Below are 14,913 nucleotides of genomic sequence, written 5' to 3' on the forward strand. Positions count from 1 at the left end.
GTTTTGGGGGTTTATACTTCATAAGGCGAATCTGGGGACAAATTTGGCCTTTTCTGCACGTCTCTTTCTGATTCCCATGGCTAGTTTCAAAACATCTACATATTTCATTTATTTCTAGCCGGAATTTCTATAGCCTGTCAGTTTATCATTGTTATAGTTTCAGGTCTTCATGGCCTGCCTCCCTCTGTTCCCATTATGGGTACTGATTTCTGTGGGTGGGAGAACTTAGCATCCTGACTTGTAAGTTCTCCATTAACTGGGGTCTGAATCCTTCTTGGAGCTCAGATCTGAGTTAGAGCTCGGCTCTTAGGTTTTTCTGTTAACCCCTTTTTTGCCTCCTACATCACATGGAAGTTTCTCACCTCTGTCTGGTTCCCCAAATCTTTGGGGCTTGGATCCTCCAAATAATTGCTCCTGTCCTCCATTTTTGGCTGTCTATACCCATAGCTCTTGTGTCTCTAGGGCCTCGATCTCACACACACACACACACACACACACACACACACACACACACAGAAAGACTCTGCCATGAGCTGTGAATGGCCCTGGGTACCCCAGAAGTTTTGTGGGGTAAATCAAAAGAACCTTCTCCTTGAGAAACTAGACCAAAGGACAGACACCTAAAGAGATAAGTGGCACTGGGTCCGGACTGAGTTAGCTCCAGGACCACCACCCTTCATTCCAGTCTCCCCCACCCCTCAGGGAGATAAGATTAGGTGTGACTGCTGCCTTTGTGGCTTGAGAGATCCGCAGCCACCCCTCATCCAAGTTCTCCCAGCCACCACAAGTGGGGGATGGTCCTCTCTCACTAAGGGAACTTTCCACAGTCAGATGATCACCCCCATCAGTCCTCCATAAAAGTACCTGCCTGTCTCCTGCTTGAGGAGATTGGTATCTCAAAGCCATGCTCTGTGCCATGCCTTCTCTCCATGAGAAGTCCAAGGATTTCTCTCTTGGTTTCCCTTCCCCAGCCCCTAAATAAACAATTATTTTATTCTAATTGGATCAGTGTGCAAGAGGGTGTCATTCTATAAAGAGGAATTCCTAAGGACCCCTACCCCCAACCCCCTCTATTTGCCCATAACAAGCTGCCTCATGACCTCTGAGCTATTGGGCCGTGTGTGACGGCAGCAGAGGCAAACACTGGCTGGGCACAATCCCGATTGAGAAAGGTGAACAAGAAAGAAAACACAACCTATGGACCTTCCTGGAACTGGAGTCAATCACAGGCGGTCGCAGAACTAACTGCAAACAGCAGGAAATGGGTCAGAAGGGAGAAAACAACAAACTTGGATTTTCTTTCAGACTAAAATGTCACAAATGGGGGTTAAGGAAGATGATGGGCACGAGTGGCTTAGCCATTAAGCCCACACCTGGTGCTGCTCTGCACGGTGAACCCACCTTGCATGAGAGTTGTACCGGGCACCATTCTAAAGGTCAGGGGGCGGTTTCTGCCCTTCTCTGAGGCCAAAGGAAAGGGCTTGCTTTCCCCTAGGCCCAGTGATTAACCTGTAGTACCCACCACACTTTTACTTTTGCCAGGAATCGATCACCAAGTACTTGGGAAGGCCCTCCTAACACACCAGGCCCTGTGCATCTGCATATGTGTACTTCCAAATGGATGCAGCAGGTCATTGGAGACCAGTTCTGCAGGCGGAAGTCAAGACTTGTCCATGGGAGCTCCTGGGAACACTGAGCCTGGACTTATCTGATGGGGCCTTGCTGGCTGGTCCCCCCCATACATGGGCATTCATGCCGGAATTTGTCTGGCCGGAAGAAGAGTGGAGGAGTGAGGAGGGCGGCGAGGGGGCGTGCCTCTGGCTGGAGTGAGACTAGAGGATGGGAAGAAAAGGGAGCATAGCAAGAACAGAAGTGACGGCTTGTGAAAATGCTGAGGGGTGGTGGGAACAAGAGGTAAGGGTGTGCTGGTAAACGTTTAACAACTGGCTCTCCAAAAAAATGTCTTCAGGACACACTCTAGCTTTAATCTGCCTTATTATCATTTTCTCCCTCCTTTTCTTAAGTCTAGACAATCAACAACACTATATAGCAAGCCCCGATTTATAGCATTTTTTCTTTTCCAAGCTGTAAATGCTCCCACAGAACATTTAACAACCAGCTGGAGTGGAAGTCTAGGGCCTAGGTTGGGGAGCAGGAAGGCCTGGGAGAGAGGGAATGATGGGAGCCAGTGACCAGATAAAGGAGTCTCCCGGTTCTGGAAGCACAAGGTGAGGGGTCAGGCTTTAGCAGGAATGCTCTCTGATGTCCTCTTGAGGGGGCTACAGCTCGCATTAGTTTGTTCCTAGATAATGTAAAAGACTGACCCGGCTTGGGGGACTTTCCCCTCCTTAGATAAGAACCTGAGAGGGGCTGGGGCTTGGAGCCCCCACCTCAGGCAGCCTGGACTTGCCTCCCCTCTCCTACCACCCTTCCCTGGTGACCCGAGCCATTATTCTGGGATCTGGCCAAAATGAGGAGTTGGATTGGTGATCGGGCATTGACCCAGGCATTTCCTAAAACAGCAACCGCAACAACAGTCAGAGGAAACCAAAGTTCAGACGTGGGCATCAGGATACGGGTACCTGGGCCTCTATTCCAGGCAAATCAGTGTTTCCTTATGCTGACTCCTGGACGTCAGCCAGAGTCCCCTGCTTCCAGGGCAGGTCTTCAGGCACCACTGGGGCTCACTGGACCTGTGTCTAACGGTGCTGCAGCAAGCTGTTGGAGACCCTGAGGCTGCACCAGGGACAAGTCTGGGAGGAAGGAGGCCTGCAGTTAGTCTCGGCCAGCCGTCCCACTGACCCTAGGACAACCTCCCCAGGCAAGTTTTCCCACTTGTCTCTTAAAGTCATTTTTTTGGGGCAGGGCAATGAGGGTTAAGTGACTTGCCCAGGGTCACACAGCTAGTAAGTGCCAAATGTCTGAGGCCGGATTTGAACTCAGGTCCTCCTGACTCCAGGGCCAGTGCTCTATCCACTGCACGACCTAACTGCCCCCCCCCCCATTTGTCTCTACACTGGTGGCTTTGTGCATAGGAAGCTGCACATGGACTTCTTGGGTTTGATTTTAGAGATGACTCATCCAAGCTTGCCAACTCTGGCATCGCCCTGGGACAGGGGCCTCCGAATATGGTCCCTCTTTTCCTTCAAGGGTAGTCTCCTGCTTTTCCCCCAGGTGGTCATCAAAGCAGTGGGTCACTGGGGAGGCAATTCCTGGTCTTCCCCTCCCAGGGCTCACCTGCTTACCAGGTCACCATGGCTGAAGCCCAGTAGACAAAGAGAGAGAAAGTGTGTGTGTGTGTGTGTGTGTGTGTGAGGGTGTGAGTGATTATGTGTATGTGTGAGTGTGTGTATGTGTGTTTGAGTGTGTATATGTGTGTGGGTGTGTCAGTGTGTGTCTGTGTCAGTGTGTATATGACTGAGTGTGTCAAGGTCACGAGTGTGTATGGGTATGTATGGGTGTGTGAGTGTGTGTATTGTGTGACTCTGTGTGTGTGTGTGTGTGTGTATGGTGAGGTGCTGGGCTACATGCAATGCTGTACACTGGCACCTCTGGCTTCTCTCCATGATCCCTCTCAGCCCAGGTTCCTTGATAGTCTAGGGATTATATTCTGTATTAGACTCAGAAATTACTAACAAATGACAAATTCTCTCTTCATCCACATGAGCCTCTTTTCTCTTGGAGAAACGTCTGCCTCAATCTCAGCCTCCCCAAACTTACAGAATGATGGCAATTCACCACTAATGGCCGTGTGATTTACCAACACAAGCGGACAGTGTAGAAAACAAAAAAACACATTAGAAAGAAACACTATTTCCCAATAGCAGGCTGCAGTAATGTCATAGGCAGGGTCGATTTTCCCTCTTTTCCCCCACCCCTTCTCCCAGCTGGATGCCAGCCAGAATAGGCCCAAGAGTTCCCCAAATTAGAGAGGACCTAGGCTGGGTCGGACCAGGTCATCCCAGCAGAGTATGGACCTAGTTCCGGGCTCAGAAAAGGGAGTCTTGAATTCATTTCCTTTTAGTGGCATTTCTTTTTTTTCTCAGCAGGAAGATGGTGAAGTGGTTCAGTGTCATCCTGGCAGTGACTTTGATGATGGACTGGAGAAGCTGGGTGAGGTTTCTACTGGGCATAGTCAGGGGGTTGGAGATGTAATGCTGCTGTCTCTGACATTCATTCATTCATTCGTTCATTTGTTCATTCGTTCATTCATTCGTTTGTTCGTTCACTCAGCAAACAGTCCTGCTGTGTGCTGGGAGAGATAGAGTCCAGGTCAGACACCTGAAGTCCCTGCTCTCTGGGAGCTTGTGGGCCCAACACAAAGCCCAACAGACTCATCACTTAGAATCTTATCTCTTGGAGGAGCACAGTGGCGGCACAGAGAAGGCCCAGATATCTGAATCCTTGTCCCGGGTCGTGTGACTGCGGACCTGGCCTCTTTCCCTTAATATGGGGCTAAGGGCCCCCCTGCTACAGGCATCCTCTCCTTCCTGGCCATCGCCAAGCCCAAGCCGTGCCACCTGCACTCTTCCTCCCCACACACTCCCAGGGGACACTGGGCTCTGATTGCTGAGGCCTGAATGCCCCAGGCCATGTCCTGGGAATGTCCAAGCCCTGGTCCCAGCCTCCTCCTCCTCCTCCTCCCCGAACCTCTGTGTTTAGAGTGTAAGCCCCCTGAGGGCAAGGGCCGTCTTGCTGGCTTGTGCTGGACCCCTTTGCTTAGCTCAGTGCCTGGTAAATCATGGGAGCGGGTGTGGCCAGTGCTTTTCTATTGATGGATCCATGGCAGGTGGCTGAGTCATGAGGTAAGGCGGCCGCTGGGCTCTTTAGCCATTTAATGGGCTCAGCAAAGCCTTCCGAGGAGCCTCTGCCGGCACCACAGACACAGCAGCCAGCCCCACTCCTCTCACTCATTTCTGCAAAGGAAGAGAAGTTTGTACTGAAGAGGCCGGGGAAGGGGAAGTTCTTGAGCTGTTGTGTGGTGTTGGGGAGTTTGGATTTGTGAAGAAGGCCAGAGACTGAATAGGAGGAAGTGAGATCAGGACGAAGTGAGGCAGCTGGAAGGAGAACATTCTCCAGGAGGGTCTAGACTTCTCTTATGGATTCAGGTGAAAAAAGGTTGAAGGCAAAGGAGCAGGATGAAAGGGGAAGGACCTGGAGAGAGGGAGCAACTAGGTGACCCAGTACATAGAATACCTGGCTGGGAGTCCGGAAGACTTATCTTGAGTTCAAATCTGGTCTCAGACACTTCCTAGCTGTGTGACCCTGGGCAAGTCACCTAACCCTGTTTGCCTCAGTTTCCTCATCTGTAAAATGAGCTGGAGAAAGGAATGGCAAAGCACTCTAGTATCTCTGCCAAGAAAACCCCAAATGGGAGCAGGAAGTGTCAGACACCTGGAGAGAGGTGTTCAAAGAGAAAGAAAAGGGGAAGGTACTTGTCGAGGCAAGAGAAGCCAAACAATGAGTAAATTAAACAAATTGGTAAGTGAAAGACAACGGTGACACCCGAAATGGTTACACCAAAAGTGGGGAGGAATTGGGACTGTTGTTGAAAGAAAGGAAAGGAAGCTGAGGGTTGTCAAGTTGTTGTTGTTCAGTCATTTCAGTTCTTTTCAACTCTTTATGACCCCATGTGGGGTTTTCTTGGCAGAGATACTGGAGTGGTTTGTAATTTCCTTCTCCAGATCATTTTACAGGTGAGGAAATGGAGGCAAACAGGATCGGGTGACTTGCCCAGGCTCACACAGCTACTAAGTGTCTGAGGCTAGATTTGAACTCAGGAAGAGGGGGTCTTCCCGACTCCGGGCGGGGCTCTGTCCACCCCACCACCCAGAAGTGTTTAAAGACCACAGAAGTCTTAAGGAGGTGTTTAGGAAGTGAGGTTCCAATAACCTGAAGCCAGGAGCATGCTGGTAAATCTTTAACAGCCTCTCCATAACAAAACCATCAAAAACTGTTCACGTGACATACCACTTTAAAGTTGGATTTGCTTTGTTATCGTTTTTTCCGTTACTTTCTTAAGTCGAGACGATCAACCAAACAAATCAATGTGCGGCATTAGTTCACTTCTGAGGTTTAAATGCTCGCACTGAAAATTTAACGATCGGCTTTCAAACACCAATGAGCCTCTACTGCAGACCCCCGTCAGCGGCACTTTAAAAACAAACCGGGGGCAGCTAGGTGGCGCAGTGGATAGAGCACCGGCCCTGGAGTCAGGAGGACCTGAGTTCAAATCCAGCCTCAGACACTTAACACTTACTAGCTGTGTGACCCTGGGCAAGTCACTTAACCCCAATTGCCTCATTTAAAAAAACAAAAACAAAAAACCCGGAGAATCTCGGTCAGTCGGTCAGAGCCTTCACTCTGTGACATCTGCCTTTCGATCATAAACTGGACAGTTGAGTTCCACGTGTAGACAGCCCTCCCTCCGACTCGAGAAGTGAAGGAACCCAGGGGATAACTTCACACTCCTGGTTGTTGAGACAACAAAGAGTTCCTCAAAGCACCCAAAATGTGCCTTCCACGGGGCAAAGCAGGACTGGAAAGGGCAGAGGGGGAAGGTGACGTGAGGACAGAAGGAAGTCCTCGGGAAGGGGGAGGAAAAAGACGAGTGAGCCCTCAGAGATAATAAAAGCAAAGCCCAGCACCCAGGTGGAGACTCCTCTCTGGAGGAGGGAGCCCCGGACGCTCTCGGGAGAATCCAAAGGATGCTAGAGAAGAGGCGTGGAAGAAGTGTTGGGCTCGGTGCTCCCCTGCCCTGCCCTGCTGCTATCCTCAGAGGTCAGTCAGCCGGCATTTATGAAGCACCTACTGTGTGGTGTGCCGGGCGTGTGCTAAGGGCTGCACAGACAAAGAAGAGCAGAAACAGGATCCATGCTCTCCAGGAGCTCACAGCCCAGCGGGGAGGCGGCCTGCCGACTACTAGGCACGAACAGAATCTGTTTCGGATAACCTGGAGCACGTCGCGGGGGACTCACTGGCATCAAGCGGGATGGCCTCCTGTGGGAGATAGATAGGATGTGAGCGGGCGCTCGGAGGAGCAGGGAGAAAGACTCCGGGGGAACACGAGGAGTGTCTTCCCGTCCTGGAAGGGTTGTTCTCTGAAGGCGGGATTAGCCTTAATGTGCCTGCCCCCCCCCCCCGCCCCGGGCAGGAGCGGGATCATGGGGAACGATCCAGAAAGGCGGCACGACGAGAGCTGCCCCAGCTGCCCCTGTCTGTGCCCCTTCATAAGCAGGCGGGGCGACCTCCTTTGGATAGATTCAGAGGGAATCCTCATTCATTTATGGGTTGGACTGGAAGCTTCTAAGGTCATTTCATTCTGGCTCCCATTCTGTGATTCGGTGCCAAGTGCTACTGCATCCGGGGGTTATTGAGTAGGGGGGTTACTTGTCAGATTGGCTTGAATGCGAGACGCTGTGGCCAGGGGTGTGTTTGGTGTGAGCGGCCAGGGAGGATCAGGAGCCGAGGATTACACCGAGTTCGTGGCCCTGGGAGGCTGGGGGGATGGTAGGCACCTGGGCCCGCCTCAGCACAGTGGGCGGCCCTGACCAGACGCGGGTCAGAGCCCTTCGGGGCCCCAGCAGGCAGTGCGCCTCATGAGCTGTGGGTGTGCAGTCCCTGCGCGGGACGCTGTCTCACCGAGAGGCTCAGCAGGCTGGGCCCACTCACTTGCGCAAGAATGACCAGAAGCCGGAAGAGGAGTGTGGCCACCTGGGAGGTGGGGTGGGCGCCCAGGAAGACATCAGACTGGCCCTTCAGGCGACCCGGCCACATCTTCTGTCATGGAGAGCTCTGTCTTCCCCTCCAGGCTCTCGAGAGCTGCCTTCAAGAGCAGCAGAGGCTCAGGGACCAGCTGAGAGTCCTGGAGGCCCGGGTCAAGCAGCAGCAGGTGAGGATTGAGCAGCTCCTGCAGGAGCAGGAGCTGCAGCTGCTGGACCGAGGAGAGGAAAGGAGCATCCCGCACCTCGGAGGAAGGAGACAGTACGCAGGTCAGTCAGAGGTGCTCGCCTTCCCTTGGCCTTCCCTGTGGTCCTTGGCATCTCTGCCCATGGGGGAGGGCGGACAGGGTCCTGGCTGCAGGGTTCGGTCCTCTCAGTGCCCTCCCAACAGTGAAGCACCCGCTCAGTCCCCAAGTGCTCTGCCTCTCCTCGTTCCCGCTCTCTCCGAGGTGACCGTAAGATAAATGCGCAGCATACAGACTGGTGCAGCGGCCCATCGCGCTTGGATTCTAATCCTACCTCGGACCCTTCCTAGCTGTGTCACACGGAGTCCAGGAACTTGTATTTAAAAAGAAAAATGTGTCTAGCTATTTCCATAGACTTGGTTTCCTTTGTAGTCTTTGCATTCTGTTTTCTGCATTTAAAACCCGATGCTGCGGAGTCCTGGCTTCACCAGACTGACTGCCTGAGGGGCCTCAGAGAGGGGTCCGCAGAGAGGGCAGGAGATGCATCGATGAAGGCTATTGTGCCGCCCCCCCCCCCAGTTCCCTAGACCTCTGGTTAATCACAGCTCCTATGCCTCTCACCCATTCCTTAGAGCACAGGCCTCTGAGGTCCTGCTCAGAGATCTCAGACTTGCTCCATGGCAACAGCTGACCCTCAAACTCAAGTCTGGGTTCAAGTCCTGCTCTAAGACACTCTCCATAGGCTTAATGAGCCTCTGCTTACGGTGGTATAGGATAACTGATTCCCACCCCCCCTTTTTAATCCTTATTTCCATGCTGGGGCCACAAAGATGAAAACCAACAGTCTCTGCCCTTGGGGACCCAGATTCCATCTGGGGAGAATCTGTCATGTACAAAGATATGTACGATACCAGCCAGATTGTGATGGGAGAGAGAGCTCAAGGCAGAGGGTCTGAGAAAGACCCAGGGCAGAGAGATTGAAACTATGTCAAATCAAGGCAGGCTTCTTGCAGGAGGTGGCATGTGACCTGAGGCTTGAATAATAAGCTAATGAGAAGCCCCAAAGAAGAGTAATAGCTAAGATTTGCATGGTACTCTAAGGCTAGAAGACTTCTTTGCATATGACATCTCATAGGCAGGTGGTATACGATCACCCCCATTTTACAGGTGAGGAAACCGAGGCAGACAAAGATAAAATGATCTGCCCAAGGTCACTCAGCTAGTAAGTATGAGGCAGGATTTAAATTCATGTCTTCCTGACTTTGGGTCTCAAGATCTATCTACTGTGCCACCTCACATCACTCATTCCAAGCATCCCCAGAGGGGTGAAGGGAAGGGGAAGGGAACAAGGTCATCCCAGGATAGATTGTGATGGCCCTGTAATGCCAGGCGAAACAGCTGTTCTGTCCTCTTCAGCCCACCCCTCACACCCATAGCTGTCTGGCTCTGCCCCTACAGGGAAGGCCTGGCCGTGTTAACCTCCTGGCAAAGGTCTCGGGTGTTAGCCAGCATTTCAAGCCTTTCTTTGTCTGGCTCTCCCCTACCTCTCCTGATTAACGTTAGTTTAGGTTCCCTGAATTCGGCTTTCCATCTTCTCCCCCCATGCCTAGAATGCCTCTGGGCCTTTTCTCACACCGGCCCATAGTCCTTTGCTTCCTTCCAGGCTCTGTTCACGTGCCCCCTTCTACCTAAAGCCTCCCCCAAATTGCCCGCCCAGGGGTTAATGCTTTCTCCCTCCCCAGGTTACTTTAGAAGTCTTTTTCTGTGCCCCAAGGCATCCTGCCCAAAGAATGTAAGGTTCCTGAGGGCAGGCACCATTCTTTTCGGGATCTGTTTAGAGCACATATAGACGTGTTTGTTGAATGGTATCTGGGGGCCACCCTTGGGGCAGGGTCTCCTGACAGATATTTTGCCAACAGATTGTTCAGAGGTGTTCAATGATGGGCACAAGCTCAGTGGTTTCTACAAAATCAAGCCCCTGCAGAGCCCGGAAGAGTTCTCTGCTTACTGCGACATGACAGACGGAGGGGGTTGGACGGTGGTCCAGAGGCGCTCTGATGGCTCAGAGAACTTTGACAGGTACCCTGGGCCAGGCCGCAGCCTTTTTTAGAGTGAGAGGCGTAGCTCAGTGCTTTGACTGATCACCTCGGCCAGTGGTGGGCTTGAAGTGCCACCTTTCCAGTTAAGACAAAATCCCGAGGATCTGCCTCCAAATGACAGAGGGCAAAGAGTGTCAGTGAGTTCAGGGCAAAGACAATGGGGTTCTCATCCTGCCCCTGTCACTGATGTGTTCAGTGACCTTGGGTGCTCTGGGCTTCAGGGCACTCAGGGTCTCATCTGTGAAATGGGAATAACAATATGCATAGGAGCAGGAAAGCATTTTGGGGCCACAAACATAATCCAGGAGGAGGAAGAAGGTAAGGGTGGGCTGGAGCAGGAGGCAGGTGACAGCCCTGTTTGCTTTTCCCTTGGATTTTCAGGAACTGGAATGACTACGAAAAAGGTTTTGGGAATTTTGTCCAAAAAAATGGCGAATACTGGCTCGGGAATAAAAACCTCCACTTCCTGACCACCCAACGTAAGATGGATGTGGGGAAACCTTGTTTTGCTCAGCAATGAGATTCCTAGAGCTTGAAATGTTTAAGGTGTTTGGGCCATGCCTGGTTATGCTCCTTGTCAGATAAGGGTGGGGATTCGTGGCTGTCAGCAGAAGAGAAGGAGAGAGAGGGGAGAAAGAGAGGAGAGAGACAGAAAGAGAGAAAGAGAAGGAGACAGAGAGAAAGAAGAGAGAGAATGTCTGCTTCAAAATATGCTAAACAAGTAAGAGAAAGAGGAGAGAGGGAGAGAGAGGCAAACAAAGACAGAAAGATAAGCACAGAGAGACCGAGAGATAGCTGGAGGAGATAGAGGAAAGAGAGAGACAGAGAGAGGAGATAGGGGAAAGAGACATAGCACAGAGAGAGAAAGAGGGGGAGGAGAGAGAGACTGAGAGAGGAGGAGATAGGGGAAAGAGGGAGACAAAGCATAGAGAAGGTGGGGAGGAAAGAGAGGAGACAGACAGGCAGGAGAGGGGGGGCAGGAGTAATGTGGGTGTATTAGTGGGCCAAGCTTTTCTGTAAATTGAATACTCAGTAGAAGTGAGAGGTGCAAAGGCAAAGGATTTGTGAGGTCACAGATCACACCACGAGCAGAGTCTTGGAGCTGGGGGGCCCCGGCTGCCATCTCTCCCACCCCATGCCTGGCAGGGAATTCTCTCCTAACAGCTCCCATTTCTCTGGTGTTTAGAGGCTGACGAAACACTTGACATTGATTTTCTCATTTGAGCCTCACTACAATCCAGTGAGGCAGCTACTACAGGTACTGTCTCCATTTTACAGATGAGGAAACTGAGTCTCTGAGAAAAGTGACTCAGCATCACACAGCTCTTAAGGGTCTGGGGCATGATTTAAAGCCAGGCCTTGAGGGTCCCACTCCTCAACCCCATCCAGTACCCCACCAAGGTCCATTGGGCATCCAAGGACATCCAATAAGTGCTTGGAGATCTCCGGCACACCCATTGCACTTGGAAAATGTGGAGTGCAGCTACCCTTGTTTGGAAGGTTTCCCTGACACGCAACCTCGGTTGGCCTTTTGTGCAGCTCCCCAGCCTCCCCACTGGGCCTGGCTCAGCCCTCAGGGATGGTCCTTCAGGTCCTCCCCGGTAGCTGGGATCCCTCCAGGTCTCCTGGGCTCCAGGAGAGGTATCCCAATTCCTTCCATTCATCCTCTCTACACTACCCTTAGACAACCAGGAATATCCCTCCTTTCTTTCTTGTACCCTTCCTGGTGGTCCTGCTGCTTCCAGGATAATGTCTTCATTGAAAGCATACAGATCTCTGCTCAGATTCTGTGCTCTGGGGAGGCAGTGGGCTGTAGCAGAGGGCTGGACTTCCTGTTGGGAAGATCTGAGTTCAAATCCTGCTGGAGACTGGCTTTGTGACCCTGGCCAAGTCACTTCAATTCTCTGAGCCTCAGTTTCCTCACCTGTAAAGTGGGGATGTTGATAGCTCTCCCTCCCAAGGTGGTCTCGAGGATGAAATGAGATGATAAGAGGCCGGATGCTTGGCAAACGTTAAGGCGTCCTTCCAAGGCTAGCTCTTTGGGTGGGCTTTTTCCTTCTGCCATACCATGTTTTTGTGTTCTTCATATTTGTATGGAGAACAACAGGACCCAGTCAGTCGTCCCTGTGCTGCCGTGGGCTGTGATTTCTTGCAGGGGTGGGGAGTCTGGGAAGCCGTGCCTCACAGGCGCTCTCCTGATGTAGCTGGAGCAGCAACAATGGCAAGGGGGCCTCAGTGGCCAAAAGGCCACGTGGCTGGTCACTGGTTCTCCAGAAAGGGGAGTTTGCTTGGGGCGAGGCCCCGAGTGATCAGCGAGCGGGGTTGCCCGGGTCTCGGGCTCTGGGGCAAAGCAGAAGCTAGCCGAGGCTGGGGGTGTGCTTGTTGCTTGTCCAGGAGACTACGCTCTGAAGATCGACCTCGCCGACTTCGAGGGAGAGCACCGTTTCGCACAGTACGAAAGTTTCCGAGTTGGCGATGAAAAGGTAGGCAAGGAGTAGCGTGAGCCCGCCTCCTCCCCAGCCGTCCTCAGAAGCAGATGGGGCACATTGGTCTCTTTCCTCACGGGCCCATTCTGTGGGCCCAGACTGGCTCTAAGGATGCCAGTCCTTCCCCTTAGAGCGCCTACGAGCTGAGCTTCAGGGAATACTCGGGCACAGCGGGGGACTCACTGGCAGGGAGCTTCCATCCTGAGGTCCAGTGGTGGGCTAGCCACTTACGAATGAAATTCAGCACCCGGGACCGAGACAACGACAACTACTCGGGGAACTGCGCGGAGGAGGACAAAGGAGGCTGGTGGTACAACAGGTAGGCGAGCTCCTCCGGTTGGTTCAGGAGTCAGTCAAAAGGCATTTATTAAGTGCCTACTGTATGCGGTACCATGTGAAGGGGGGCGGGGGGATGCACAGGAAGATAAAAAGGCGTGGCTCCTGCCCCCCAGGAGCTCACGCTCCAGCCGGGGAGACACCATTCCAACCACTAGGCACCTGTGAGCTATGAGCGAGGTCCCCGGGAGATGGCCCCAGCAGGAAGGTGCTGGGATTAACGGGCCTTGGGAAAGTTTCTGGTAGAAGGTGGGGGGTTAGCGGCCACTTTCAGGAGGCCAGGAGCGGAGACGAGGAGGGAGAAAAGAATTCACCCGGGGGGCTCCCTGGAGGCAGAGGCGTGGCTCTCACCCAGTGCTTTCTGGGAGCTGCTGTCGGCACCCACTTATCAGAGGAGAGGTAGGCGGTGCGGGGGAAGCTGGAGCTAATTAGGATAACCCAAGGATAACTTCAAGCCAAGTCGGCCTCCCTGCCCTTTAAGACCGAGTGCGCAAGGACCCAGGAAGCCAGGTTGAGGCTGGACCCTGGTCCACTCCCTAGTCATGGCCTCGGGCAGCGTCCACGCCCCGGTGGACCTCCCTCCACTTCCTCCCCTGGAGCTGGGGAAGGTACAAAGGTGCAATCTGAGCTGCCTGAGACTGAAGTGGCCAGAGACAGGAAGGAGCCGTCTGGCGCTCAAGGAGCTCAGGCTGCAGGGAGGCCGAGCTTGAGGAGAAGCGGGTTATTCACACTGAAGCCTGACTGTGTCGCAGCCTCCCCGTGCCGGCTGTCTCTTCTTTCTCTACTCAGTCCTCCACATAAGTGCCAAAATAATATTATAGCTAGCCTTTATACAGCACCTACTATGTGCCAGACCCTATTAAGCACTCTACACATATGATCTCATTGAATCCTCATAACAACTCTGGGAGGTAGGTGCTGTTATTATCCCCATCTTACAGATGAGGGGCTGAGGCAAAGAGAGGTTAAGGGACCTGCTTAACATCACAAGGTGACTGAGTGTCTGAGGCTAGATTTGAAGGTACAGGGGCTTGGGGGCCAGTAATACAGAATATAAGAATGAAGGGATGGTATAGAGCTCACCTAACGGCCATTACAAACCTGTGCCTGAGGTCTGTGAATCTGATCCCCAAAAGAGGAAGGACGGAGAGGCCCATGAGATGGCAGAGGCAGGTTCAAATCCTCCCCTGACTTACAGTGACTGCGTGAGCCTGGGAATGCCAGCCTCCAGGGTTCTAAGTTACAGAACAATTGGGCATTTGCATTGTTGGAGAGAATTTCCTCTGGGGCTTCCTTATCACGATGGGATCTGAGAGCTGGGACCCCTCTTCCCTTAAAGAAGCCCGGGCCAGTCCTACTTCAGCCCCCAAGCCTGGCAGGTTGTGTCACCCACAAAAGAGGCCGAGGAAGGATTTTGTCATCAAGAGAGATGGTTCCAATGATGACACATCACATCTCGCGTTTCCCCTCTCAGGTGTCACTCGGCAAACCTCAATGGTCTCTACTACCGAGGCGCATACACAGGCCAAACGGACGATGGCATTGTTTGGTACACCTGGCGCGGCTGGTGGTACTCCTTGAAATCTGTCGTCATGAAGATCAGGCCCAGTGACTTTGTGCCCAACGTCATCTAAATGTGCGTCCCGAGATCTCTGTCCCTGCCTGGGCAGGAACTGCTGCCCCGAGGATGGACTTTTCCAGTGTGGCCGTGTTGCTCATCATTTAGCACACTCTCAATGAAGGAAATGTAATGAGAAATTAACCCAATAAATGGTGTGATCAGACGGGGAAGAGCTGGGAAGCACTGTGGGGGGCCTGCCTTCAGGGGGGCATCCCGTCGGTCCAGGAGATAGCCCAACAGAAACCTCGAGCAAGACTTAGATGATTGTTGGAGAGAATGTGAGGCTTCTGGGAGGGCAGTCTTGGCAGCGGCAAGAGCCACAGGGCCAAGAACCCGTCCCTCTGCCCTGGACCCTGCCCTGGGCCCTGCCCAGACCAACCACAGCCAGAGTACCACACTTACTTTCAGGAGCTGTATTTGAGGAAGGACATCCCAAACTGGAGGTGAATGAAGGGGCAGCCAGGA

At 52.7% G+C, this 14,913-nt stretch overlaps 1 protein-coding gene across 3 annotated transcripts; it reads left to right on the forward strand.

Moving 5' to 3' along the window:
* The first annotated feature begins 1,873 nt into the window (after nt 1-1,873).
* FGL1 (fibrinogen like 1) lies at nt 1,874-14,611 on the forward strand. 3 transcript variants are annotated; one of them, XM_043972405.1, is made up of 8 exons: nt 1,874-1,914; nt 4,047-4,113; nt 7,811-7,991; nt 9,826-9,985; nt 10,387-10,484; nt 12,400-12,488; nt 12,623-12,810; nt 14,302-14,611. In XM_043972405.1, the coding sequence occupies exons 1-8, from the start codon at nt 1,889-1,891 to the stop codon at nt 14,459-14,461; spliced, it is 969 nt and encodes a 322-aa protein (XP_043828340.1). In that variant the 5' UTR covers nt 1,874-1,888; the 3' UTR covers nt 14,462-14,611. The 3 variants fall into 3 exon arrangements, with proteins under 3 accessions (XP_043828340.1, XP_043828341.1, XP_043828342.1); XM_043972406.1 differs by lacking the exon at nt 1,874-1,914 and adding an exon at nt 2,547-2,821; XM_043972407.1 differs by lacking the exon at nt 1,874-1,914 and adding an exon at nt 2,547-2,821 and having other exon boundaries at nt 4,050-4,113.
* The last annotated feature ends 302 nt before the right edge of the window (nt 14,612-14,913 follow it).

Source organism: Dromiciops gliroides, chromosome 6 (assembly GCF_019393635.1).
Source record: "Dromiciops gliroides isolate mDroGli1 chromosome 6, mDroGli1.pri, whole genome shotgun sequence".
Lineage (NCBI taxonomy): Eukaryota > Metazoa > Chordata > Mammalia > Microbiotheria > Microbiotheriidae > Dromiciops > Dromiciops gliroides.

Excerpts from the sequence above, each read along its gene's own strand:
- FGL1 (XM_043972405.1), top strand. The coding sequence starts at position 1,889 with ATGCTGAGGGGTGGTGGGAACAAGAG. Across the intron at positions 9,986-10,386 it reads GGCTCAGAGAACTTTGACAG|GAACTGGAATGACTACGAAA; the intron begins GTACCCTGGGCC and ends TTGGATTTTCAG. Across the intron at positions 12,811-14,301 it reads GGAGGCTGGTGGTACAACAG|GTGTCACTCGGCAAACCTCA; the intron begins GTAGGCGAGCTC and ends TTCCCCTCTCAG.